Source organism: Hyalella azteca, unplaced genomic scaffold (genome assembly GCF_000764305.2).
Source record: "Hyalella azteca isolate HAZT.00-mixed unplaced genomic scaffold, Hazt_2.0.2 contig4705, whole genome shotgun sequence".
NCBI lineage: Eukaryota > Metazoa > Arthropoda > Malacostraca > Amphipoda > Hyalellidae > Hyalella > Hyalella azteca.
Window position 1 is genome coordinate 53,684 of NW_025934916.1, and position 27,957 is coordinate 81,640.

Here is a 27,957-nt window from a genome sequence, read left to right on the forward strand (position 1 = left end):
CACTGCTTCCTTGTACGTGTCTGGACTTTTATCAAGCTCATGCACCTGTCTCTTATACACATCTAGATGTGTATAAGAGACAGTATCTACACTATAAGATCTATATTATTACATGACTTATGCACGTGATTATATTTAAAAGTATTGTATGAAATCGTATGTTGTTTTGTCGTATTTTTTTGCTGCCCATTCGGTCCAAAAGGATACTTAATTACGAATTCATGATGGCGACACGTTTTTTTTTAACTTTTCAAATAACAGTGACTTAATTAATTGATACGTTTGGCCAGGGCGCAGCCTGACTTACCATGCCTGTCACCTCCTGCAGGTGTTGGTAACTCTAGCGATGTGCCTCGAGGCTTGGGAGCTAACCTGACTATACCCTATACCTGTCCTGCCATCCAAGTAGTGGCAACTCGGACATCGTGCTTCATGGCTAGGCATCGTAAATCCAGTGGCCAACACGAAACATTCTCTGCTGAGATCAGTTGCATCAAAATATTTGGTACATCAAACCTCCCCACACCAATTATCGTCAGGGGTTTCAATTATTTTATGAAGATATTATTGTGAAGTCAGAGTGAACACTGGGATTGTAGTTACAATACATGATAATATTAACTATATTTATAATATGAAATTATCGTGGACGTACTGAAACAGCGTAGTGTTGACATGCAGAACTTATGGTGATTTAACTCACTGTTTTGTGCATGACTTCAGCTTATGATGATTTAAATTTCAATCATTATGGCTCACAAATCCCGGCTTAAAATTATCCCTGCATAAATTTAACGAACATTAAATTCCTAAATTAATTTCAAACATGCAATTACGATAATTTCTCAGATTTATCCCTGTCTCCAGTATATTATTTTATGTTTTATAGCTATATATGTATTTTTTGAAAATCTCAAAAAATAAAAGGCAAGAATGTCATGGAAGTCTTATTAATAAAGGTAGAATGGAAGTCTTATCAATAAAAACTGTTCATTAACTTTCTTTTCAAAATTTTATATCAAACAGATATGCGCAACGAATGTATCTGAATGTAATAAAAATATTATTGATTTGGTCTATTTACAGCTTAAAAGACAACGCTAAGCGCTTGAATTAACTCGCCAAATAAACCAGTTTTAAGCAGCTAAGCATCGGAGTCCTTGAAATTAGAAACTCTAGTCAGCAGCTAGAGAGGAACTTTTCCCTAGAGCCTGTTTGACGGATCGAGATACCGGCGGATCTGTCCAGCAGCGGCCGCCTCCATGATCCTGCTTGCGGTATGACGCTTGCGAAAGATTTTCGTACGTTCGGTGCGAAAGTCATTGGGTAGTTTGCTGATTGTGTAGAACTATAGCGAAAATTTTACAAGTAACATTTCCTGCCACACAAATTTTAGGATTATTTCTTATCAAATTAGATTCAGACACTACACACACGCACAGTCGCAAAAAAAAAACATGTTAATACAAGGCATGGAAATTCAAATCCATTCCCGTAATTTCTGCAAGCGAATTTCAGTAATTCATCGGCAATTATGCTTAGTGCAATGTGAAGTGCAATCTGAATTGGTTTAGTGATTCAGTTCAATAACATATCTAACCATTTGTACGTTTAACTTCCGTTTAAACACGAGCATCAAAAAGTTTGCGCCTGCTGAAATACGTTATTGAAACAAGTCCTGTTTTAATGACTTTGAATTATTGTATCGAAAGTTTCAACGTTGCCGAACACCGTTACACGCTGTTCTGGTAGAAATGCCATCGATTGCTAGCTTCCACTATTGCATTATTGAGAAGAGATTACCCAAAATTCAGCAAGTTTGCGTATAATCTCATCCTGAATTGGTATTAAGATATAAACTGGTTGTGCATTGTGCAAATATTGGTTGAATAGTAAACATTAAACATCAATCATCACTGATAATAGTTCATAATCAAGATTACAGTTAATAGAACTATTTAAAAATTAAAGGAACCCAGCAGCTTTTTATAAAGGAAAATTTTCGCCGTAGTGATTATACAAGGACAGATATGGTGTCATAAGTTCTCTAGCATGCAAATGGAATCGTTTGAAATTCGGAATTCAAATGAAAAGTATGCTCTCTGCTCACTAGTAATGGACCCTTATAATGATACACCGTATATATAAGCCACGTTAATTTTTAAACCTAACTTATTATATTCATTTATCATATTTTGTTTATAGCTACTCACGGAAAAGAATGAAGTCATTGTGCCGGGAGTCACTGTTTAGCCAAGAGCAGAAATCGACGTGCAAGCGATGAGAGATGCCGGGTTGTGTGGTGAGGTTGACTTGAGCTAAAGCTTTTATAAGCGCCAAAACGAATGCAACCTTCAATGCGTTCACTGATCCCGAATATCTTTGCAGCAAAAACTACTCCAGGTTATCTGCACTTATAGCGAACACTGATGAGCAAAAGGTGATTCCCGGCACCAAAATTTCAATGACGTAAAACAAGACTGCGCTTAGTGGACCAGATTAGAAAGTTGGCTCGTGTAACCTTTATGTTTGGGGTGCGGGGAAGAGTCCCCAAAGAAGAGAGTTTGTAAAAACGTTCTGCGCAGCCAACGTAAATTGGTGCATATCTGAAGAACGTCCTGCTCCGTACGATCAGAGGCTAAAGTTGCGCAACGTCCCGAACGAATCAGCGTTCAATTCCTGGAACTGAATTAAAGGCCAAATGCATTGTGCAGCATCTTTATATTATTCTCCCGTGTTATGATTCTTTGGCGATGCCTACAAAACATCGACTCATATTCAGGTTCCAACTAGAACGACGTTCTACACAAGCATATACCTAAGTATTTATTGTACTATTTTGGAAAACAATTCCTAAGTGAAATGGCTCCATGAAGTTTTCATATAGCTCAAGGTGTTTCATGGTCTTTGTAAGGTAACAAACTTTATTTCCTCTGGCAAACTCATAGCATATATCATTTATTAAGCAAAGCAGGAAGAGCTATTCAAAATGAAATGAGCCATTGCCTCTTGGAATCGAATCTGTATCTATAAACTCGTGTCCCTAAGTTATATTTCTGGGAAGATTGTTTTTATTTTCTGCATTGCCATCACACACTGCTTCCTTGTACGTGTCTGGACTTTTATCAAGCTCATGCACTGTCGTGTCAATAACAAGTATGTAACTCCGTAATATTGTTCAGTAGCTGGTTAAGTGATTTATTTTCATACATTATAACATTTCCGTTCACGGACACCAAATAAAGAAACTTAGCGGGGCGTATTCCAGTTTTTTCCAGCGAGAGATGCCTTCCTATCGGATTTTTTTGCAAATTTCGCGTTTTTAGTTAAGAAGACTAAACATTTTTTCAGTTACTTAGATGAAAAATTTCAACTGCTTTGCCTGCTTCCTCAATTTCGATCATATAAACCACGGAAAACGAAGTTATTCAGACTATGGCCCCGATTTCGTCATGAACTGACCCAAATTTTGAGCAGTTTTCTGTTTATATATTAATTGTTTTTTTGATTAATTTCACATGAATTTCCTATCTTAGGAAGCAGAAGTTGTCTTCATCAGCTATAACGGTACACCTGTGAGGTGGTGTCAAGGAATATGTACAAAAGCATTTATTAACATAACGAATTTAATTTTCTTAAATTTTCACAAAAGCATCAGGAAGTGAATTATAAAATTCTGAGCGGTTCCATATTTTTATAAATGTATGAAACGTCCATTTTCATCACGACATCAAAATTATCCAACATAATCGGAAAATGGAAGTGTATGTCACAGTTTCATCAATTGCACAGCGGTGCTGTGGTCACCATATCACTACGGGCTTCATCATGTCGCCGAATGCACAGCTTCAGAGAATTTATGAGCTCAATTCCATGGTCTGCTTTTGTCCGTGGCAGATTTGTGATTACGTTGCTAAATAAATTACAAGTAAATGTTTTCCTTTACAATATGAGCTGATCTAATTTCAAAATATAATGTTCTCTTTATCGATAAATCCGTTTGAAATAATTAATTCGAACAATACTTTTATTGTAATTTTTTCTGGCAGAAGGAACGGCGTCGAGAGAACTATTGTTAAAACCTCAGAGAAAGTTTTGTAACTCATGACAGTTAAGAGCATCATATAGCTTTGATAACTTATGTTCAGTGTACGGATAGCAGTTCTGGAATAAAATAGAGGAGGCAAATCCAGCGAAACATGAATTTCACGAAGGCTTCTTCAAGTTCTACTCGATGTATATCCAGGTGTGTCAGCCACTGCAGCATACAGCCGTATGTCTATGTTTTTGTCTAAGCCGATCCTGGAATAGAAATTCTGTTCTCAAAGCTGATCTTCATTTGCGACAGTTTTAATAAATTTAAACTTATATTTACGACTAAATGACCAAAATTATTATGTTTCAAGGTCATAAAAAGTCATAAAAACTTTCGTTCATCTGATTACCAAATCTTAATATTATAACATCACAATCATATATATGCCAGGTTATATTCATTACACGAGTATGGAATCACTCACGGAGAGAAATGAAGTCGTTGCAATTCCAGCGTCATTTGTTAGACCACGAGCAGAAATCGACCTGTTATTGTGTGAAGAGATGCCGGCTTTTGTTGTGAGGTTGTTCCGCAGTTCCTTGCATTAAAAACTAACTCAGGTTCCATGAACAAGCCAACTTTGATGAGTTAACGTTGATTCCCGGCTCCAAAAATTAAGTGGCTGAGAGCTAGACCCCGCGCGGGATGGTCCAGATTTAAAAATGCTCTTCGATCTTGTGTCTCTGTATTCGGTGTGCGAGGGCAGAAGTCCTCAAGAAGTGAGCGCGTAAAAATGTTTTGTACAACAAACAAACGTTGTTGCATGTCTGAGGAACGTTGGGTTCCTTACGATCAGAGGCTGAAGTTGCACGTCGCGCATGGCTCCACGTCGAATAAGAGGACCATGCGACGCGACGGGTCATCCTTGCAAGACTGGTTTCACTGCGTCAAGTTACTCCTCCATGTCCTGTCACCCTGCCATGGATTACCCTTACATGACTGTTTACCCTGCGACGAATTACCAAGGTATGGCTGTTTACCCTTTGATGGGCTGCTCTACTCCTGGTTAGTCTAGGAAGTTTTGTTACCCTACATCGCCAGGCTTATCCTAGCAATCATTAAGTTACAGGGCTTTGTTCTGCTGGTTTTTCTGCTTGGCTGCAGCTCCTTGTTTGACCAGATTTGAATACCCTGGTTGACGTGCTGCTTGCCGCACACAACCTGCCGAGCCAAGCAGGTTTTTACTGATAGACCATTCACACACACAAAAGAATTTAATCTTAAAAATGAAGATTTTTATAGAATAATTTATATGAGTATAATTTCAGGAAGCCAACTATTTCGATCACTGCTTTGAAATCCGACAATATTCTCCTAGTTAACAGTGAATTTATAGCTGCAGCTTGACTGCAGGAGTGCTAATGCATTTATGTCTGACCACTAGGATTAACTTATTAGGCACGAAATACTATTATACAAAAATTAGAAAAATAATATAATTCACTTCAATGATTTCCACCCTTTGAACTCAACGCCATGAAATTTGACAATATTTCTTGAAGCTGCTTCTAAAATAAGTGAGCAAAAATCGATGCGAAGCAAAAATGAGCAAAAACGTAAAAGTTGTCAGGAATTTTACGCGCTAGCTAACACTGAACAATCAATAAAATGAAGAGAAAGTAGTGATGACAAATGTACAAAGTAAAAAAACATAGCGTAACAGAAATGTGTATTCAACTATTGATTTAGCTTAAATATAGAGAGAAAATCATCAAATAAACGACGGCCATTGTTATTTGAAACATAAAATTTAAGTTCGAGAAGTAATTCCAAAATTTACATGATTCAACGATGTTTTTATTTGAATCTGCCAGAGTAATTATTAATATCCCATTATCCGAACGGAACAAATTGTGAGAACAAATTTTAACGAAGCGAAATTCAATTGTTTCTACATAAATCGATACGTTGATTTTGAATTCCCAAACAAATTACGCCTTCCACACCTGAATTCCGTAACAGTTTTGTTCAAAGACTATATTAATTTCAATCAATTGACAAAATATAATTTTGTGTCTTATGCCCAATGATAAAAAAGTGTTGCAGAATCACTCAATGGGAATTCTATGAAGCTTATCGTATCGTAAATTCAGTAATATTGTTTAATTAATAATTAAATTAAATTAATTAATTAAGTAAAATTAATTTATTGATTAATTAATTATTTTAATTATATTTAATTAATTATTCGTCATTATATATATCATGAAACTTGTACAATAGCCCGACGCGTTGCCGAGAATCAATAATCTACACAGTCCCATTTTCACAAATCCCGTTAATAAGATTAAAATTACTGTATACTCATTAAAGAACGACCAGATCAAATCCATATTTTTTATAAACCCACAATTGACTCTTATTTCATAACATGAAAAGATTTTGCGTCTGTTGAATTAAATTTGTATAAACCAGTGTGAATATTAAAATTCATAATTGAATAAACCATTTACATCTAATTATACAATGGTTAATATTCTCGCACTAGAATAGGGTAACATGGGGCAGCGAGCCCTCTGCGGGTCACGGGCCCATAGCGGGTTTCTCGCTAAGTATGGCAGATATTGGTCCGTGTTCTCTACCGCCGGTCGACAGTTTCACTGGGATGAAGTGTACGGATTTACGTTTTGCTAAGTGTTCGCGTTATTAAGTTATTTGTGAATAACTGTTTTAGCCCAGATAAAAATTTTTTGCTGCTAAATAAAATTTTTTTCGGTTACTGTAGATGAAGCTTTTGAAATTACTGTGAATTATATTATTTTTGAGTTGTTATTAAATGAATGAATGTCATATTTTTTATTACATTTGTCTTATTTTCAACTGTAAAGTGTTGTTTTATCTTTCATAAAGAAAAATATTCAATTGTGGTAGAGGGACCAAAGGTGGGCGCCTTGCCCCAAGCTCATGGGCCCATTGCCCCAGGGGTAGGGCAATGGGCCCATTTTGACACTTTTTACAAAATAGTGTTTCATTAAAAATTGACTAACTCTATAGGGGTCTAATTCACATCATACATTCCTCATTAGTTGTATCTTTAAACAAAACAAGGAACCACCTCGTATCAATTAAAACTTCATCAAAAATTTAGTTTAAAAAAATTGTTGGGCGCGCTGCCCCATGTTGCCCTTACGTTTAAATCCCGACACGGTGTTTGAAATTCATGGATACGCGCTCGAACATCCCTTATATATTTACGATGGCAGGCTTCAAACACAAACAGATAGACTGTAATTGATATAAGTATACAATATCGATGCATCTTTAAGCTTCATCGATACTTCTTGTACTCATTTTGGGCTCTGCAAAACTATTTTGCTTCTTATGATTGTTCCATATAATATTTGACGGAACACTCAATAAAGTAGATTAATTGATCAACCCATCAGATGTGTGAACACTAAATTGTGAATTGTGTATGTGAACTCTTAATTAATGAGTGGCTACAAAAAAACAAGTTCCCTTCATCTAATGATTTACCACGATAAGCAATAGATATTGTCGGTGAAATTCCGTGAGCCTAAATATTGAAAGATCTTCAGATTTCTCGTTTGAGTTGAAAAATGTCAATCTGAGATGCTATTATCTGTTCAAAGTGAATTAGTTTCCCAGAGTTGAATAAGTTTGTCAGTATGGTACAAGTGGGACAGACAACGGTGACATATTGAAGTAGTCCAAAATAAAATCGCAAAGCATCGTAAAATGAACATAATTACTACTACTTTATCTCCTATAGATTCCTGCATCGTGAAATATTACAGGAATTCTAGCAATAAATAATGAAGTTTACCTATCAATACCTGAGCTAGGACTCCATATATCCATTTTATAACCTAATTGAATTAATTTTCTTCATTTAAAGTAATTTCGAACCAAGTCGTCCATCTTCCAATTAAATTTTGCATTGCAATTTCATTTTCTTTCAAAAAAGAAAGTTTCTCCATTCGAATAAAAACTTTTTAAGCGTCATTTTCCTGCTAGACTTGCTACGCTTGCTTCAACTCACGCCTGTACTCACCTCTCGCTATAGTACGGCAAATTCATTAAGTTTTGTTCTTACCAGAATCAAAAAATGGCTAATTGACTGACTTCATAAGTAACCTCACCAGAATTATCAAGAAATGGTCCCGGCAACACTTGAAAGTACGGGAATCAAACAACAGTTCAAAAAATTTTCTTCACAACCGTGTAACTAAAATTAGCTAATTAACGTTCGTGCGACAATAATTGACGTATTATCCCTTTAAATCATGGGCAAATTTACAAAACTGTTAGCCTTTTCCTCTCATTTTAAGGCTTGAATTTACTTGCATAAATTAATGATGGAGCAGCGCTGACGTCTATGTATATTTTTTCAGTGCTTGTCTGTCTTCCAACCAGTGAAGCGTGGGGCTAAGGTAACCTCCATGACCTGTTTTTCAGCTCCTAAACCTGCATTCAGGCTGCAGCTCTCGCGAAGATACCGTTATACTGCATGCCGCTAACTCTACCTCGTTTAGAATGAGTTCCCCTTTGCTGTCATCGATATAAAGCGCATCTATGACTTCTAAAGGTAATGGCGCTGACTGCCGCAACACAGCGTCTACCACTTTCTCTTTGTCGATAAATGTGTAGAGGCAAATTATCTTCCTCTATACAGCGTGCCTGAGAGTAGAGTCCTCCGCATGCATAACAAATATTATCCAGATTTTCGCTTTCTCGGTGTATAACTGGAAGACATGATTTAAAATGACAGGATGCGTCCTAGGTGTTCATTACTCACCTGACGCAAGGCTCGCGTGAGCATGAAAGGTAATTGTGAATTCTCCTTTGTTGGGAAATTTTGCTTACATTGTTGCGGGAGATTAGTAAAATAAACCTAGCTATAGAAAATAATAGTAATCGTTGTAATAATAATTAATACATAATAATAGTCTCGTCATCCGACGGTGTTGCTAACTAGAAAAGTCGTAGCCAGAGTGTTTTAATAATTTATTAAATGATGAACTTAGATAACAAATAAAAGATTCGTTACTGAAATGATAAAAAAAATTCTCCCCTAGTACTAATGCTTTTTAGTTTGAATCATACTGCAGCTATTATTTTGCTCAATTAATGGACAACGATAAAAACTACTATGTAGATTCCAAGCCCATTTAAAAATTCAAGTGCTTCTGAATGTCTTAGAGAATCACAAGATGGCTCAGAAGTCATGAAATTACCATTGAAACTTCTTAAATAAATCCGACAAACAACAACATGTAGCCAATTCGTTTAGTGTCAACTGCAGTGCACTCTAACACTTCTGAAAATTTCTCCTACATAATTCAAATGCTTGATGAAATAAAACACTTGACCACCAAAATTAACCGAGCGTTCCTGAGGGCTCTTTCAACTTGCTGCAGCAAACCCAGGAAAAAACTAGAGAGCATCGGTGACTACGGAACTCCCCGCCATCTATTATGGCATTGGGTTGGTGTTTTTTTTAACCCGTGTTGGAAAGTTGTTGCGTTAGATTTGAAAATCTAATGAGTTTGAGCAGAAAATAACTGGCAAGAGTTTTGCATTAAATCTTCGAAGAATTATCTCTCTTCTAATAATGTATTTATAATTTCCTGGCAATAATATTTGACTTTGATCCGCTCCTTGATAGAAAAGACATCATTTAAAAATTATTTTTATCTCCAGATCAGAGAAAAGATATATGAGAAGGATGATTTCTGTCGCTCATACTTATTTAGGATTCTTTCAAGTCGTTTCAATTAAAATTGCATTCTTAGGATTCTCTCAAGTCCTTTTATGTGTTAGGAATCGATTACACTTGGCCGGAAAATACATGCCACGATACATGTATTGTGGCATGGTCGTTAAGACTCAAGTTAATTGTTTAAGAGTCACAATAATTATTATGCCTAAAGCAATGTACGGAAAATGTGGCAGAGAAATCCCTAGATTTTCTTCCGTATGCGTCTTCAGAAAGTTTGATAAGTAATGATTACATAACTACATATCATATTTGCCATATTTGATTGAGAAAAAAAAACTCATTCAAATAATGAAACAAATTTGAAAACTCAAAGATCATTGTAATTACATGAAAATATATGGCGAACATAATTTATATACTGTGTCATTTTCGCCAAGGGGAGTTCTCATACGCTAACTCGATGGTCACTATGAATTAATATAATTTTCGTACTGAAATTAAGTACGAACAAAACATGCACCTATGAAGAGCCCGGGAAAAAAATTAGAGCTAATACATCCATTTTATGCCATTTCCCCCATTTTTCCACCCATGAGTATTTTGGTTTATAGCCATTATTGGAAACAAATGTGTTTAAGAAAAAGGTTGGCGATTACTTTTCCCTCGCATGGAATATTTCAGTCTTCGCTAATAAAATTTACAAGCGTGCATTATTGAGAGAACGTAAAGATCCATCGTTTTTATAGAGAATTCCGTACGCTCACACGAAGAAATATAAAGTTCCTTTCCTTTTTTATGCATTTAAATTTATTTCATAAAAACATATATATTGAATCAAATTTACAAATAGAATCAAAAAGATTATTATTAGATGTCGACAAAATACCGTTCCAATAAGCTTTTCATTTTTGAAGTACCTCCTAGCCTATAATTTAACAGCTGATGAAGAGTCTATATAACAAAACTCAACTTCGAGATCAAGAATAGGAACTGATATAATCTCTAGCATTTTCCTAATTTCAAATAATTCTGGCAACTATACTAAGAGAAGCTACAACATATTTGAAAACCAAGGCACGAGGTTCACCGAACGTCCGACGTTTGGCTTGAGAATAATTGCCACGTACATCATTTCAGTCGGCAGCGACATTTAATGACTTGTGGACGCCGAACGCTCTGTGCGGTGGCAAGCAAAAATATTCTGGGCATCGTAAATCCAGACGCCAACACGAAATATTCTCTGCTGAGATAAGTTGCATAAAAATATTTGGTACATCAAACATCTATACACCAATTATCTTCAGGGGTTTCAATTATTCTACAAAGATAGTAATGTGAAAGAATGATCACAGTGATTGTAGCAAAAATACATGATAACATTCCCTATATTTATTATATGAAATCATCATTGACTCAAACAGCGTAGTGATGACTTACAGATCTTGTGGAGATTTAACTCACTTTTTTTGTACATATCTTTAGTTTATGATTCTGATATAAATTTTAATCATTATAGCTCACAAATCCGGGACTAAAATTATTAAATTACTGGATCAATTTCCAACATGCAATTGCGATGAATTTTTTAGATTTATCTCTGTAGTCGGCATATTATTGTATGTTTTTTAACTTTATATGTATTTTTGGAACAAATCTTACAACATAAAAGGCAAGAATGTCATGGAAGTCTATATCAAACAGATATACGCAACGAATATATCTGAATGTAATAAATACAGTATTGATTTACAGCTTAAAAGACAACGCGAATCCCTTGAATTAACTATCCAAATAAACCAGTTTTAAGCAGCTAAGCATCGGAGTCCTTGAAATTAGAAACTCGAGTCAGCAGCTCGGGAGGAACTTTTCCCTAGAGCCTGTTTGACGGATCGAGATACCGGCGGATCTGTCCAGCAGCGGCCGCCTCCATGATCCTGCTTGCGGTATGAAGCTTGCGAAAGATTTTCGTACGTTCGGTGCGAAAGTCATTATAATTCATCGGCAATTATGCTTAGTGCAATGTGAAGTGCAATCTGAATTGGTTTAGTGATTCAGTTCAATAACATATCTAACCATTTGTACGTTTCTCAGTAAAATTTAAAGTTTGTAAAGTTCAAGTTTTCAAGAAAAAAATTAACTACTCCGGAAAAAACGATAAATCACGAATATTTTCATTTCCTCGAAAATGAAAGTAAACGGTTCAGGTACAACTTTTTTTGCGAGGTTCAGGTGGTTTAATATTTTCGTAATTTTTTATTCCTTTGCTGAGGGTGACGTAACATATTTTAATATTACTATTAACATGGTATTAATTAATATTATTATTAACATAATAACATTTTAATTTTATTATGTTATTATTAACAAAATAACATAACATACCATATTAACATAATATTAACAACATATTAGACAACGCGCGGTCTCGTGCACTTTAATTAATTGTTGGGACCTGTGAGAATGAATCGAAAATCTAGGCTTTAGATGGAACTAACTTGGTCATTCACAATTTGAAAATCAAATAATTATTAGATAAGTAAGAATGGCTTACCTGCACGTTGGCCATCTTTTCATCTATTATGTAATCACTATGTCACAGATTAAAAACCCTGAGCCAAATTCTATACGTGCTACTTAAACGCTCGCTGATTGCATGACCCACTTCCTTAGAAATCTAAAAGCATCGAAAATTCCAATGGCGTTCTTATCTGCCAGTATTATGAACCCTGACTTCTTCTGTACTGCGACCACCCATTTCTAACAAAAGCTACACATAAAAAATGGCTTCGCAGGAGAAAGCTTGATAAGGAAAGCTCTTCCATCAGCCGATTAATTCCTCCGAAAGAACTTTTTTTTCCCACGCAGCGTCTTGCATTTGTCTAATCCTTTTAAAAAACCCATCTATTAAACCGAAGATAACCTAGCAAAAATAAAAGCAAATGAAATAATATCGCAATTTTCACAATTTTCATTCCCTCGATCTTTCTTAGATTTAACAAGTCCTTTTTAATAAATTAGTTGGGGTCAAAACATTATGTCATACACATTAAAATTTATGAATGTTATTTTAAGTGTGCTTCGATTGATCAACTGATAAATTAAAAAATATAGTTAAAAGTTGACCATATTACTAATACACTTCATTTCAAATAATTATTGTGCGAATCCCTCTTGAAAAGCACCAGGCCCACGGAAACAATTGATCGCAATCCACGTCGACGCTAACCGTTCAAAATATCTCATGTCCTATTCAACATACATGACTTGAGTAGACATATAAACTACACCTGAACAAGAATCACTCTCCCGTTTATTAAAAAAATCGAGTTTTACTACATGGGACATCCAAGGCGTCCGCCATCAGTCTGTATTTCTACACCCTTGAAACATTTTAGGGATCTTGCTAGTGAGGTTTTTTGTATGATTTTTCAAATATTTAATGCATCTTAGTATCGAATCTTGTTTGTCATTTTTTGTAGTTTGAAAATAGATTTCATAGGCTGGGAAATTTCCGTGTATGAGGCGGATTTTACTCAGCTGTATAATTTATTCTTACTCATTTTACTCGTTTGCGATGTTTTACTTGAAATTTACAAGATTCCCTGAAGAACAACACCAACTTGGGAGACAACAAGATCCTACTGTAGGGACAACAACTCGACGGTCCCACTGTAGGGACAACAACTCGACGGTCCCACTGTAGAGACAACAACTCGGCGGTCCCACTGTAGGGACAACAACTCGAAGGTCCCACTGTAGGGTCAACAACTCGGCGGTCCCACTGTAGGGACAACTCGACGGTCCCACTGTAGGGACAACAACTCGACGGTCCCACTGTAGGGACAATAACTCGGCGGTCCCACTGTAGGGACAACAACTTGACGGTCCCACTGTAGGGACAACAAGCTGGAAGTCGCGTATTAGAGTTTTTCAAAGACTTTTTTCTTCTTGCCGTTTTCTATGCAAATTTACTAACTTTCGATTAAAGCACCTGAAGCAAAACTTTAATTTTAGTAGCCATTATGAATAGTTCTCAAATCGCACACAAGTGTCCCTGTATTCATGCGGACCGCGTCTACCCAGCAACATCGATGCCATTACGTCTGCAATCTAAACGCACACGATAAGAAGCTCCGGGATTAAATCCGAGGATATATAAAAAAAAAACAATGTTGATCCTGTTTACACGCCAGCTATATAAGCAAGCTGGCAGATGAGAAGATCATCAGCTGTCATCAAGTCTCCTCTTGGTTTGAAAGCACTGATTCTTTGGTGGAGTTTGAATCTTCTGCTGATAATTGACCGACACGATGAATTTTTACTTGGTGAGTATCAATTTTTTTAAGGTATTTAATCTTGAGCTAATTTATCTAACATCATATTCCGATTGGCACTAAAAGATATTATTTCAGATGCATGATGTGTTCGTTAACTTGACTAACGTCTTGTAATATAGACCAATTTTCGGAGATGAGAGATCAAGCATTGTGTGACCATCTAATATTTCAATTCTAATTTATGAGAAACTATCTATTATACTACGAGTATTTGTTGTGAACTATAGCTTATTCACTATAGAAATTTTAGTTCATGTATTATACGAGTCTAATATTTCTATCTTTAACCTTGCTAACATGCTGATAACTCCCCAATCGAATTTCATTGCAAGAAACAAAATTGTTTTACAGGTACTCGTTTTGGCCATCAGTGCAGCATGCAATGCTCTTCCTGCACCCAAAGCCGAGCCACTGCCTGAAGCTGCAGCAAACGCTGAAGCTCTCCCAGACGCATATGCTGAAGCTTTAGCAGAAGCTATTGCTTATCCTGCAGCGTCCCCTGAAGCATTTGCTGAGGCCTATCCTGAGGCGTACGCTGACGCTGATCCTGAACCGTATGCTGATGCCCACCCTGAAGCCGGCGCTGAAGCTTCTCCTGAAGCAAATGCTGAAGCCTCCCCTGAACCCCTTGCCGAAGCAGATGCCGACGCAGAAGCTGCCCGTCGTAATTATTTCGGCACGTACGCTCACGCCCACGGGTACGGGCACGGCCAAAACAAATATCGGACGTACTCGAGCTGCAAAAACCGCGGCTAAATTGAAATTCCAGGAGCTAGGGAACGATACATGGTACCCACATGGCTCGCTGCTAGAGGGTGAAGAACGTTGGATTTGAATCCTCAGCTTCTGTTTTGTTTCTTTGCTGACTCATCTATGGATAACCGTTTCGTTTCATTTTAAAGTAATCGAAAATCGATCATTTCTGAATTTATGCGAGTATGCAAATGTCGACTGCAAACAACTAGAGGCATTTGCGTTATACCTGAAGGGAGTTACAGGAAATATGCTTATTTTACAGGTCATTCTTAATCCATGTTTTGCACCGAATAATATCGAAATTCGTTGTATTAATCCATAATATATGCACAAAAAACACTAATCTGTTTTTTAACCTCTTTACCTGATGGATGGACCGAGAGACAAAATTGATAAGGAACGAATTTTTCCACAGTCAATAATGCAATTTCCCTACTCCAGATCATAGTGAATACATTGAGGCCTATAACTGAGTGAGATAACAACCAACTGGAGGTATTATCGAGCTCGGGGAAGCGCAAATGAAAGATCACTTCTATATTAGTCACCCCATCATGCATAGATGCAAGCTCCGCACCACATTCTAAAACGGGACCAAGACAGCACCCATGATTTATGTATCATAATATAATATTGGTTGCATTTAGAGAAAATATATTTATTGTGAAGGATTTTTCAAACCTGGTAATGCCAGTAAGTCTTACAACTGGTGACTGCCTAGTAGCCAGTTCAAAAATTGAACCTGCCAAACTGGAATTACTGGAATTTAATCTTACACTAGACCAGGTCCATGCTAATCTAGAAGTAGATTGATAACAAATGTAAAATAATATTTAAGTTGCAATTGGCAATTAGTAATGATGAAAAATTTAATGACATGGAATCAAATAGGGAGTAGGACTGGACGGGTAACTAAGCTGAATTATAGTCGGCTAGAAACTTTAAGTCTTTCGTAGAAAATTATTCGCACGAGTAAATCAAGGAAATTCACATGATCGCCAAATTTCAACTGATCAATATGTGACTTAGAATGTGTTGGCGAGTGTGTATCCCACATATTAGTTATTTAATGCGAATTTGATTACCAAGAAACTTTAAAATGCAAGCAGAGTTTCATTTCATAATTGTTCATGTTTCATGCATCGTTGGTGCCGTGATTCGCTCATAATAAGGCTTTAATCGCACTTTGGATATTCATGGAGAAATCCCCGCTAATAAAATAAATCAATCCACTATTGAATAGGACAATAAATGAGCTTTATGTAATAATGTATCGGAAAATACACAATTTCACACAATAAGAAAATTCAGTGATTTGCTCATGGCTGATACAATTTATAAGAAAATTAATATTTCTACATATATCAAATTTGTGCCTTGGTATACTGACTCTTATGGAATGCATTTTTTGACGAATAAGCAAAATGCGATGCCGTTGTTGTTGTTGTAAGTGCCCTTGTGCACTTTGGTTGGGAGATCTGCCTTTGCAAAGAAAATTCTTCTTGGAGAATAAATATAGGATTAATCACCGTTATTATTAGTTCAAATCGCCTTAGTTTTTTTTAATTTTTGAACAGGAATTTGTGTATTTATCTGTTTGAAGCTTGGCAGTAATAGCATTCGATGGATATTCTGGCCACGCAGTCGAGATCCACAATACCCGTCTTGTCTTTAAATTACCTGGATTTAAAATTTTATAATCAATGGTGGAATAATACGTCTTTTGAAATTCGAAAGGTGATAAGTTAAGATTGAAAATTTCTATTTTAAATTTGAACGATTTGAATTATTATGCGAATTTATATGAAACACAAAAAAATTCACGTTTTACAATAAAATTCTAAACGTTCATTGAAAATTCAAAGTTAATTGAGTAATGTCATGAACGAGTGTATATTTGATTTTAAATTATATATTGCATTAGGAATGAGCATTCGCGAATTAGTAGATTAACTGGGCTTGACATTTAATTTTTAGAAATGGGACCATTAGCATATTCAAGATTGTAAAGAAGGATTAAAAATTAGATATTTAATTTTATATATGTTTAGGATAGTTCCCTGTTTATTTAGCCTAACTAGGCATTATTTTCAGCACAAATTTGCTTTAAAACAGGAAGAGAGAATCGGGGCGACTGGATTCGGCACAACGTTACACTGGAGATTTCACGATTCGTAAGAACCGGATTTTCAAATCTCGAGGATCATCTCTCCCGGGTAACTATTCTTCAGCTCTCAAAACCAGTGCTTTAAGAATCCCATGCAGGAAGAAATGTGACGTTTTATTCTAAAAAAGTTGCTAATTCAGTGACCACTTTCTCTGTAACGTTAGAGCATCAATAACTCTTATCTCTTCCTTATCTTTGAGAGTCATGTCCAGTAAAATTTAACATAGAAACAGTCAAAGTTGGAGTGTTACATTAAAATGTTTAATAATAAGAGTATTTGAATGTGACGCTGTGATACAGCATCAGATTCCATCCAACTTCTGATAACAACTTATAACGCGTCTGACGCTCATGGTCCCAAACCTGTTCGAAAACGATGTTGTCACCCTACTGTCATCCTGCTGTCACCCTGTTACCCTGCCGTCACCTTGTTATCACCCTACCGTCACTCTGCTGTTACCCTGCCGTCACCGCGCTGCTACCCTGCCGTCACCCTGCTGCTATCCTGCCGTCACCCTGCCGTCACCCTGCCGTCACCCTGCCGCCGCCCTGCCATCACCCTGCCGTCACCCTGCCGTTACCCTGCCATCACCCTGCTGCTACCCTGCCGTTACCCTGCCGTCACACTGCTGCTTCTTTGCCGCCATCCTGCTGCTGCCTGGTTGTCACACAGCTGGTAAAATTTGGAAGACGACACCGTACTGGTCCAATCGAGACAGAAACAAACTGGTTGTCTCATTTTCAGATCGATCTCCTGATTTTCTTATTCATCAAAGGCAGAAAGGTTGAAATTAAGTTCAAGAAATCCTTCAAAATAATAACAATTTTTTCTGTAGTTCTGAAATTATTCAAGTTTCCAGCCCTCTAATTACGAATGATAACCACCTACAAATAAATAATGTTATTGTACATTGAAAACTAGTACACAATTTGAACAAGAATTAACGAGACTTGACATCCAGCTAAGAATGTGCATTTTACTCAAAAATGCTGGGTAACATCCAAGAAAGGGCTTAACAAATTTATACATAATAGTAAAATTAGTTTCAATTTTTATTTTCGGATTCATTATGAAATAATAGTAAAATTAATTTTAATTCCAATTTCCATTTTCATATTCATTAAAAAATAACAATAAAATTTATTTCAATTTTTTATTTTTATTTTCGTATATATTAAAAAATAACAGTACAATAAATTTTAATTTTCGATTTCAAGTTTCGTATTCATTAGAAACATTTGACAAAAACCCACAAGAGCTTCTCTATAAGAGATGATATAAGTTTACCTACATATCGCATATTAGCAACACCGACGCCATTACTCCTGCAAACTAAAAAGCCAAGGATAAGAAATCCTCGCGCTGAGCACAAAGTCGCAATCAGAGCACTTTAAATAGAGTTTCTGCTTCAGCTGCAGCCAAGTTACCCACCTGGCGCCGTATGAGGAGCTGTGCATGCAGTTGTTCCCACCATCCTTGACTGGAATCAAGCTGCAGTAACGTTTAGTTTTGTATCCTTGCTACATTGAGTGCCTATTGCGATGCGCGCGGGACTTTGTCACGCTCTGCTGAACATTCACACTAATTGTCACGGCAAACCTATCTCCTCCTAGAGTTTTGAAGCTACAGCGATGAGACATATACCATTCGATTTGTAAATAAAATCTCTAAAATCTATCCGGTCATTTTTTTCGATTTCATTGTAGTTTGGATTATATTTTGCAAAAAGGGGGGGTGGAGGGGGAAATTTGAAATTTTGGGGAAAATTTTGGGAAACCCCGCCCCCCCCTTCTCCCGAACAAACTCGAAATTTGAAAAAATGATCGGATGAATTTTAGATATGAGCGTTACAAATTGAATGATACGTGTCTCGATGTTGTAGCACGTTACTTGTAGGAGGAGACAGATTTTTAAAGTACCCCCTTTTTTCGCCGTTTTCTATGAATTTCACGTTTTCTCTCACGTTTTTCGAAAAATTGACATGAACAAAAAGTTCTTGGATTCCTGTTTAACATATGTCTACAAGTTTCAAAACGATCCGTTCGTAAATGAAAAAGTTTTCGAAAGAGGGAGACGGTCCCCTTAACATCCAGCTAAGAATAGGCATTTTACTCAAGAGTGTTGTGCAACATCCAAGAAAAGGCTCAACAAATTTATAAATGTTTCTAAGCATTTTATTATACATAATAGTAAAATAATATACGTTTAAAAATTCCTTTTTAAAGACAACATTTCTAATAAATTCCAGTGTCTCCAATGTAAAACATGTACAATGAATTTCTAATTTTAATTTCGAATATTAAAAAATTAATTTTTAAAATATATTGATACATAAAAGAAATTAAATTTTCGAAATTATTTATTCTGTCAATTGATTCAGGCATTTTCTCCGACTTAACGCAAGTCTGCAAAATTTCAGATTGATTGGAGAGGTAGAAGTGTGTTAAAAATCGATTATAAGATCTGTAGCAGACAAAACTATTTTTTCAATATTTTTAATATTGGAACATTTTTTTAATTTATAGCATTATTTATTCTGTCAATCAATTCATGCATTGTCTCCAACTTTACGCAAGTGTGCAAAATTTCAGATCGATTGTAGAGGTAGAAGTGTGTTAAAAATCGATTACAAGATTTGTAGCAGACAGACAGACAAACAAGAAGTGAATTTAAAGAGTGTTGTAATTATTTTTAATTTTCAATTTTCATTTCCGGATTCATTAGGAAATAATATTAAAATTAATTTTAATTTTCAAATTTCATTTTCATTAAAAAATAACAGTAAAATTTATTTTAATCTTTTTATTTTTATTTTCACATTTATGGAAAAATAACAGTACAACAAATTTTAATTATCGATTTCCAGTTTCGGATTCATTAGAAACATTTGACAAACACCCACGAGAGCTTTTCTATAAGAGATGAAATAAGTTTATCTACATATCGCATATTAGCAACACCGACGCCATTACTCCTGCAAACTAAAAAGCCAAGGATAAGAAATCCTCGCGCTGAGCACAAAGTCGCAATCAGAAAAAAATACAGGGCTAAATCCCGTTCACTGGAAAGCTATATAAGGGAGCTGGCAACTGAGAAGATCATCAGATGTCATCAAGCCGTCTCTGGGCATGAAAGCACTAGAGCTCTATGCGAAAATAAAACGTCTACAGGGTAATAAATATCGGCTGACAACATGAATTTTTACTTGGTTCGTATCAAATTTTATGTGCGGCATTTAGTATTAACTAAATTCTTTAAAAAATCATTCGAAAACTTTTGTAAGTTACTCGTAGTACGAGCTGGCATTACAGAAGCCAAAACAATTCCCGTATTATTGAGCAATTTAATTTCCAAATACGCATCACGCATTGTATGACCATGCCATCTTCTCGTTCTCATATAAAAGACAAACCCTACTCTGGCATTCCTATAAACTATCGTTCCATTAAAAAAACTTGAATTTAACTTTCGTCAGCTTGTAATATTTTGATCTCAGCCGTGGCTGAAAAATCTAATTTTTTTCAATTGGAATGCATCTTATTCAATTGCTCCTACTATTACAGGCACTCGTGTTAGCTGTCACTACAGCTAGCAATGCTCTACCTGTGTCGCAGCCTGAAGCTGAAGCGTCTGCACTTGCTGAAGCAGTGCCCGACGCATACGCTGGAGCCCTAGCAATCGCCAATGCTTTTCCAGAAGCTTCCCCTGAAGCATTTGCTGCAGCCTACCCTGATGCATACCCTGAAGCCTACGCCGAAGCTGCCCCTGAATCGTATGCTAATGCCTACCCCGAAACCAACGCTAAAGCTTCTCCCTTAGCATATGCTGGAGCCTTCCCTGAAGCAAATGCTGGAGCTTTTCCTGGAGCATATGCTGGAGCTTTTCCTGGAGCATATGCTGGAGCTTTTCCTGGAGCATATGCTGGAGCTTTTCCTGGAGCATATGCTGAAGCCTTCCCAGAATCCCTTGCCGAAGCAGAAGCAGAAGCTGCGCGTCGTAATTATTTCGGCACGTACGCTCACGCCCACGGGTACGGGCACGGCCATAACAAATATCGGACGTACTCGAGCTGCAGAAACCACGGTTAAATTTAAGTTACAGGAACTAGGGAACAAAATATGGTACTCACAATGCTTGCTGGTCCAGGATTACTAATCAGCTGATTGGTTGTGTTCTAGTCATCTTTTGTTTCTGTTCTTAAGTGACTTAGCGATGGCAAAGCGCTCGATGTCAGTCGAAAGTGTGTGCGCACCCATCATATTTTGAATTTATGTGGACAAGGGCATTTCAAATAGATGAATCTAATACACGCATTTAGAGATAATTGCTATATACGTGTGTTTTTACCAATGTATATCAGCTGTCTAAAGTTATGAGCAATTCTCTCGTCTTCTTTGATAACATGTATTAGAACATTGAACTTGTTCACATTGTTAGTACATTGCAACTAATTGTAAGTAAAAACCAAATTCTAATAATTTTTTAAACCCTTATGCCTTCATATCGATGTAATGGGAACCTGAAACAATCATAAGAAAACATCGAGAAAGAGTAGAAACTCTCAGATTAATTCGAAAGCAATATATTAAATTGAACGTACCGAGTATAAGCCTTATATCCAGTGAGAATATAACAACCACTGAAGGTACATATTAAAGCGCGATAGGTAACAGCAAATGAGAGACAGGCTGTTGCCTGAGACAGGTACAGACCGAGAAAATTGATGTAAAGTTTGAATTCAAACTCATAAAGTTTTTACTGGAAGCTGAGGATATTTACTTCAACAATTTACTTGTTAAATTACACAACAGGCAACAAATATGGCTACTGAGCCACGTAATTATTACAGCCACGGTTATGACACGAGGGTTACATGAGGGTTGTTGCAGCGCAGTCGTAAGGGACTTGATTAAAACTTCTACATATCAGCGATACAATCCACGAGAATGCACGATTTTAATTTATTTCAATTATTGCTCCTCAATTTAATGAAGGAATAGGCTCCCATGCATTTTTCATGCTAGTAATAGGCGAGTTCAGCGTAATTATAAGATAGTTTTTGGAAAATAAACTATCGTGTCAAGAATTTTATCGAGGTTACGGCGTGACTGATATAAAAAATTTGGAAAAATGTCAAATTTCAATTACAAACCCCGAGTTCCTGAATCTTAAATTTTCCGTACACATAATTTCTACGAAGCATAAAGTCTTATTGGTTCTCATACATAAATCCCAGCTAACACTTACCAACCATTCGCACTCGCATGGAGCCGTATTTTCTCTGTAATTCTCCAGGCAATTACCTTCATTGATACGCATTACTGCCGCGAGGAATTTTGTCAATATGTCTTTCAATAGAAAACAGTGAAATTTCTTTAAATCATTGTCCCCAATTTTTGTTCCTGTAAATAAGCTCTCGTTAATCGGTGGCAATTTATTCATTCTTCAATGAATAAATTGGAGAATGAGCAAATCAGTCAATCTTCAATTCTTCATTCCAATTTTTATTCAACGGGATATGGTAAAAAACATGTCACTCATTCGCAATAACACGTTAGAAGAGTGTAGTCATTTACACGCAGCTATAATTTAAGAAAATCAGCGATAACGTAATTTTAATAAAATATTACAATGAGCATCTTGAAATATATTTTCTTGTATAATCACGTGACGAACTTGACAATCGCGATTATGTATCAAAACAGGCGCATAAGCAGTTCTGTGTACCTGCATTTGCCTCTAAGTAAAACTGTGTACAATTTTTCACACACTCTAACCAGAGATAGAATTACATAAAAAATTCTATGACCAATATTTGTATGTCGGATAAATCCACGTCTGCCATGTCTTGCGCTGGAGAAGCGGTTGCCAACTGTCAGCTCTGCTCCACAGCAACTTGAGTCTTAGCCCTCGAGCCTAACCCTATCAGTGGCACGTGGTTATTAAAGGACATAACGGAAACGGATGAACTCAGGACCTAAACGGATTAAATGAAACTGATGAACTCAGGACCTAAACGAATAAACTCAGGACATAATTTTGACGAGTGTAATTCAAATAGAAGGGGTCAGCACCTGGCGTAAATCGAGGTCCAGACCCAGGCCGAGTTGGCATCTTATATGGACCCTAAATTCAATTCATATATAACTAAACAGTTAAATAATAGCGTGATTCTGGGTTAATATAAGGGAAACGGATCCTAAAGTGCGGGATTCTCGAATCTGAAGAATTATCCTTCCCGAGCAACCCAGGGCTCAGCTGTTGGTCCATTTATACTACCATCCAACCATTCATTTATAACCCGTACATGAAAACACGTGGGGCTTAATGAAAACAAAAAAAATCCAATTTATTGACCTACTTTCTGGGAAACTTAAAAGCATCGAGAATTCTTATCACTTCCTTATCTTCCAGAGTCAGGCGTTGTCCTGTAATGCGACCGTCACAGTCCAATTTTCAATACGAAATACATTCCATGCTTGAGTGTTAGTGGGGAGAGTTTGATAAGAGAGGACTTTAATAATTATCCTAGGATACCAGCAATATAAACTTGTTTCTTCTTAAGCGGAGTTTGATATCCTCATGAGTCACGAATGGCTACGAATTCCATCTTAAGGTTTATCATTAATAGAAAAAAACTTGTTGACGGGAATCTTAACACATCTCACTATATGCGATGGTTTTGGGATTATTAATTTTATACTCGTGGAAGAAACCAAGTACTATTTTTTTCACGGAAAAGTTTAACTTCTAGCTACTTCAAAAATTTTATATTCATATCACAGAGCCTACGCTCTGAAATAATCTAGGTGAAGCAGTGACATGATATTTTAATTAGTACGTTTACGATCTTGTTAAATTTCAGATTGTTATTCTAACGTTTGAACTCTTGACCTGAGGAGGAACTCGATCAAAGGCCAGGATTTGCGCTCAGAGGCTCGCCATTCGTTTCATTCTGATGGTTGAAATATGTTATTTGTTGAAATTTGCTTCATATACTTATACATGCTTCATATACTTAATATCACTTCACCCATAGCCAGCCTGACAGCCACAGGACCGGATTTCCAGCATTGATGATAAGAATGATCGAGGTCAAGGCTATGGAAACAACCAACCAAAAAAAACGTACAAACCAGTTGCTAGGAGAGCTATAAAAGAAAGCTCGTTGTTGACCACAACATCAGAAGTAAACAAGTAGCCATCCGATTTTAAGTCTTAGTTTTTCACAGGAAAACATTTTAGACGGTAAAAAAATCTACGCAACATGAAGTTATTCATGGTAAGTTCGTAATGCCATAGGTATAATTGCCTCTCTCCAAGTGCGAAATTCGACGATGTGAACAAAAACACAATGTTTACAATTTCTCGCGAATAGCGTAATGTTTTTAAATGTTTCTTTACCAAGTTATTATTAGGTTATTGTGATTCAATATTACAGTTCTCGAATACCTAAAATTGGTAATCGATAGGTCTTTAATCCCTTTCTGCAGTGATAAAAATTGAATCTTTCCTTGGCAACTTTCGCACTTTTATTGGATATAAATGTATTATTTAGGATTTAAGGATTTCCCAATGATAAGGGGACTGCATGGTCTCCGAAACATTATCAATGAAGATCTGATGCATTTACTTGACGTATCTTTGCTTTAAAATTTTTGTTAAAAACGCAATTTCACTAGAGAAACTATCTACACGCTACAGTCAACTACTACGCACTACCGACACTACACAGTAGACACACACAGAACACACACACTTCACACTATTATTAAATGAAGATGCAAAGATTGTTGGCATTACTTAAAACCCTAACTTTCTGAATTCAGTAGCCCTGCTATAATGATCTCTTTGTTATCAATTGGTTGTATCAAATGTTGAATTTATGGGGGAACAAGGACAACAGGGACGACAGGGACGACAGGGACGACAAGGACGATAGGGACGACAGGGACGACAGGGACGACAAGGACGATAGGGACGACAGGGACAACAGGGACGACAAGGACGACTATGGCGAATAATGTATGAGTGTTGGATCATGTTCCTTAACCGCCTTACGCGTTAGTAAAATATCTACAATGAAGTAGAGGGATTAATTGTAAAACATTTAATATTGATAAATTAATTATTAAATATCATCCAACATGTTTGCATGGCCCATTGCTCATTGGACCGTCCTCACCAGCGTTTACAACTAAACAAATTTTGCCATAATTATTATGAATTCCACATTGAAGAAGTTACGGATAATGCTGGAATATTAAAATGTCTTTGATTTCATATTTTATTAACAAACATTTTAGACGGTAGTTTATTCAGCAATATTTTTGTCTTCATTCACATTTTATAGTTCGCTATTTGAGTCAGAAAACAACCGCTAATTACCTCGTAAGGACATAATAAATTAACTCGTAATTGATTATTAATTATTTCGTAATTAATAATTAATTAATAAGTAATTTAATTAATAAGAAAATAATTATTTAACAAGTAATTAATTATTAATAACTTTGTAATTAATAATTACTTAATTAGCCCGTCAAGTCTCTCTAGCGACTGAGTTCTCATACGAGCCAAGAACGGCACAACTTTGGTCAAATAAAACATTTTCATCTGAAACTTGAATAATTTCTCATGCGAAAGTAAAAACCAATCTTTGGTTATTCTTTGTTCAGCAAGAATCTCTCCAGTCCCCATAATGAGCAAGCCTATTGAGTTATTTGCTTTCAGCGTCCTGTGAGTTATAACAGCTGACGATGTTGGCCGAAATAATAACTTTTCTATTTCTGCCTGCGCTAAACGTGTTGATGATTTTCTTAATAATGGATTAACGACTTAAATTTCTATCAATATTTCAGGCAATCCTATTGGTCTGCAGTGCAGCATGCAGCGCTTCTCCTGTGACTGAAGCCGTGCCTCAGATTGAAGCTGAAGCGAAAAGCCCTGCTATAATGATCTCTTTGTTATCAATTGGTTGTATCAAATGTTGAATTTATGGGGGAACAAGGACAACAGGGACGACAGGGACGACAGGGACGACAAGGACGATAGGGACGACAGGGACGACAGGGACGACAAGGACGATAGGGACGACAGGGACAACAGGGACGACAAGGACGACTATGGCGAATAATGTATGAGTGTTGGATCATGTTCCTTAACCGCCTTACGCGTTAGTAAAATATCTACAATGAAGTAGAGGGATTAATTGTAAAACATTTAATATTGATAAATTAATTATTAAATATCATCCAACATGTTTGCATGGCCCATTGCTCATTGGACCGTCCTCACCAGCGTTTACAACTAAACAAATTTTGCCATAATTATTATGAATTCCACATTGAAGAAGTTACGGATAATGCTGGAATATTAAAATGTCTTTGATTTCATATTTTATTAACAAACATTTTAGACGGTAGTTTATTCAGCAATATTTTTGTCTTCATTCACATTTTATAGTTCGCTATTTGAGTCAGAAAACAACCGCTAATTACCTCGTAAGGACATAATAAATTAACTCGTAATTGATTATTAATTATTTCGTAATTAATAATTAATTAATAAGTAATTTAATTAATAAGAAAATAATTATTTAACAAGTAATTAATTATTAATAACTTTGTAATTAATAATTACTTAATTAGCCCGTCAAGTCTCTCTAGCGACTGAGTTCTCATACGAGCCAAGAACGGCACAACTTTGGTCAAATAAAACATTTTCATCTGAAACTTGAATAATTTCTCATGCGAAAGTAAAAACCAATCTTTGGTTATTCTTTGTTCAGCAAGAATCTCTCCAGTCCCCATAATGAGCAAGCCTATTGAGTTATTTGCTTTCAGCGTCCTGTGAGTTATAACAGCTGACGATGTTGGCCGAAATAATAACTTTTCTATTTCTGCCTGCGCTAAACGTGTTGATGATTTTCTTAATAATGGATTAACGACTTAAATTTCTATCAATATTTCAGGCAATCCTATTGGTCTGCAGTGCAGCATGCAGCGCTTCTCCTGTGCCTGAAGCCGTGCCTCAGATTGAAGCTGAAGCGAACACTGAAACTTTGCCAAGCGCCGAATCTTTCTCTGAAGCGTACGCTGAAGTCAACCCAGAAGTATACACTGAAGTTTATCCCGAAACGGGAAATGAAGTTTTTACTGAAGTTCCCGTTCCCGAAGCAGAGGACATAGGGATTCGTAACAGCCGTCACGTCAAAGGTTTGGTGATTGGTGGACACCATGGATTTGGTCATGGTAGCTTTGGTCATGGTGGATTTGGTCATGGTGGATTTGGTCATGGTGGCTTTGGGTATGGTGGCTACGGGCACGGTTTCGGACATGGTTTCGGACATCACCACTTTCCATATGGATACCATGTACACTATTGATAGAGATTATAGCCTAAAATGTCGGAGTAACCTACGCATTTCTTAACGAAAATTGTGAATTAATTTCCCGAACTAACGTTTACAACGTTAAAACTAAGGTGTTGCATTTTATCCAAAAGTTTTCGTCGCCAAGAACCCGTATATGATGTAGAGTAATGGTTTTTTTCAAAGATAAGTCTAAGTAAAGAACAAAAATTTGTGTGTCGCACTTAATTTTCAACTGCACCTCAAACGATCTTTTTGAAGCTCCTAATAAATGATGTGAAAAAGTATAGAGTTTTATTCCATTCACTGTTGTGTATGTTTGTCGGAATGAATAGATATAATAAAGTTTCCTATTTATAACCAGCTGGAGAATAGTCTCATCAACAAGTCGATGTCGGCAGTGAATTATAACATTTCTTATTATTAATCGAATTAACGATCCCCGAATTTGAACAGTTCAGTCCGGCAGCGACTATTGGTCAACGTGCGGCAATTATCTTTTGGTCGAGTTAACAACCGTCATGACGAAGATTATGAGCTTGGGT

The 27,957-nt window shown here is 36.4% G+C and overlaps 4 protein-coding genes across 6 annotated transcripts in view; 3 read left to right on the top strand and 1 right to left on the bottom strand.

Moving 5' to 3' along the window:
• Window positions 1-2,320, bottom strand: part of LOC108665850 (holotricin-3-like) — a 10,020-nt gene extending 7,700 nt beyond the window's left edge. Inside the window, exon 1 of the mRNA XM_018152657.2 lies at window positions 2,214-2,320. Within this exon, the coding sequence (XP_018008146.1) occupies window positions 2,214-2,231 (18 nt within the window). The 5' untranslated portion in view covers window positions 2,232-2,320. The remainder of the gene's footprint in view (window positions 1-2,213) is intronic.
• Window positions 2,321-14,012: 11,692 nt separating this feature from the next.
• LOC108665845 (coiled-coil domain-containing protein 8 homolog) lies at window positions 14,013-15,211 on the top strand. The gene is made up of 2 exons (XM_018152652.2): window positions 14,013-14,104; window positions 14,468-15,211. Exons 1-2 carry the CDS (start codon window positions 14,090-14,092, stop codon window positions 14,870-14,872), a joined length of 420 nt encoding a protein of 139 aa, XP_018008141.1. The 5' UTR covers window positions 14,013-14,089; the 3' UTR covers window positions 14,873-15,211.
• Window positions 15,212-20,155: 4,944 nt separating this feature from the next.
• On the top strand, window positions 20,156-21,515 carry LOC108665846 (galectin-3-like). 2 transcript variants are annotated; one of them, XM_018152653.2, is made up of 2 exons: window positions 20,156-20,248; window positions 20,604-21,515. In XM_018152653.2, exons 1-2 carry the CDS (start codon window positions 20,234-20,236, stop codon window positions 21,126-21,128), a joined length of 540 nt encoding a protein of 179 aa, XP_018008142.1. In that variant the 5' UTR covers window positions 20,156-20,233; the 3' UTR covers window positions 21,129-21,515. The 2 variants fall into 2 exon arrangements, with proteins under 2 accessions (XP_018008142.1, XP_047736107.1); XM_047880151.1 differs by having other exon boundaries at window positions 20,655-21,515.
• Window positions 21,516-24,237: 2,722 nt separating this feature from the next.
• LOC125177771 (cuticle protein 64-like) lies at window positions 24,238-27,697 on the top strand. Of its 2 annotated transcripts, none has more exons than XR_007156659.1 (2): window positions 24,238-24,322; window positions 25,902-25,975. XR_007156659.1 is itself a non-coding variant. In XM_047880152.1 (2 exons), exons 1-2 carry the CDS (start codon window positions 24,308-24,310, stop codon window positions 27,425-27,427), a joined length of 429 nt encoding a protein of 142 aa, XP_047736108.1. In that variant the 5' UTR covers window positions 24,238-24,307; the 3' UTR covers window positions 27,428-27,697. The 2 variants fall into 2 exon arrangements, 1 of the variants encoding a protein (XP_047736108.1); XM_047880152.1 differs by lacking the exon at window positions 25,902-25,975 and adding an exon at window positions 27,014-27,697.
• Window positions 27,698-27,957: the final 260 nt, after the last annotated feature.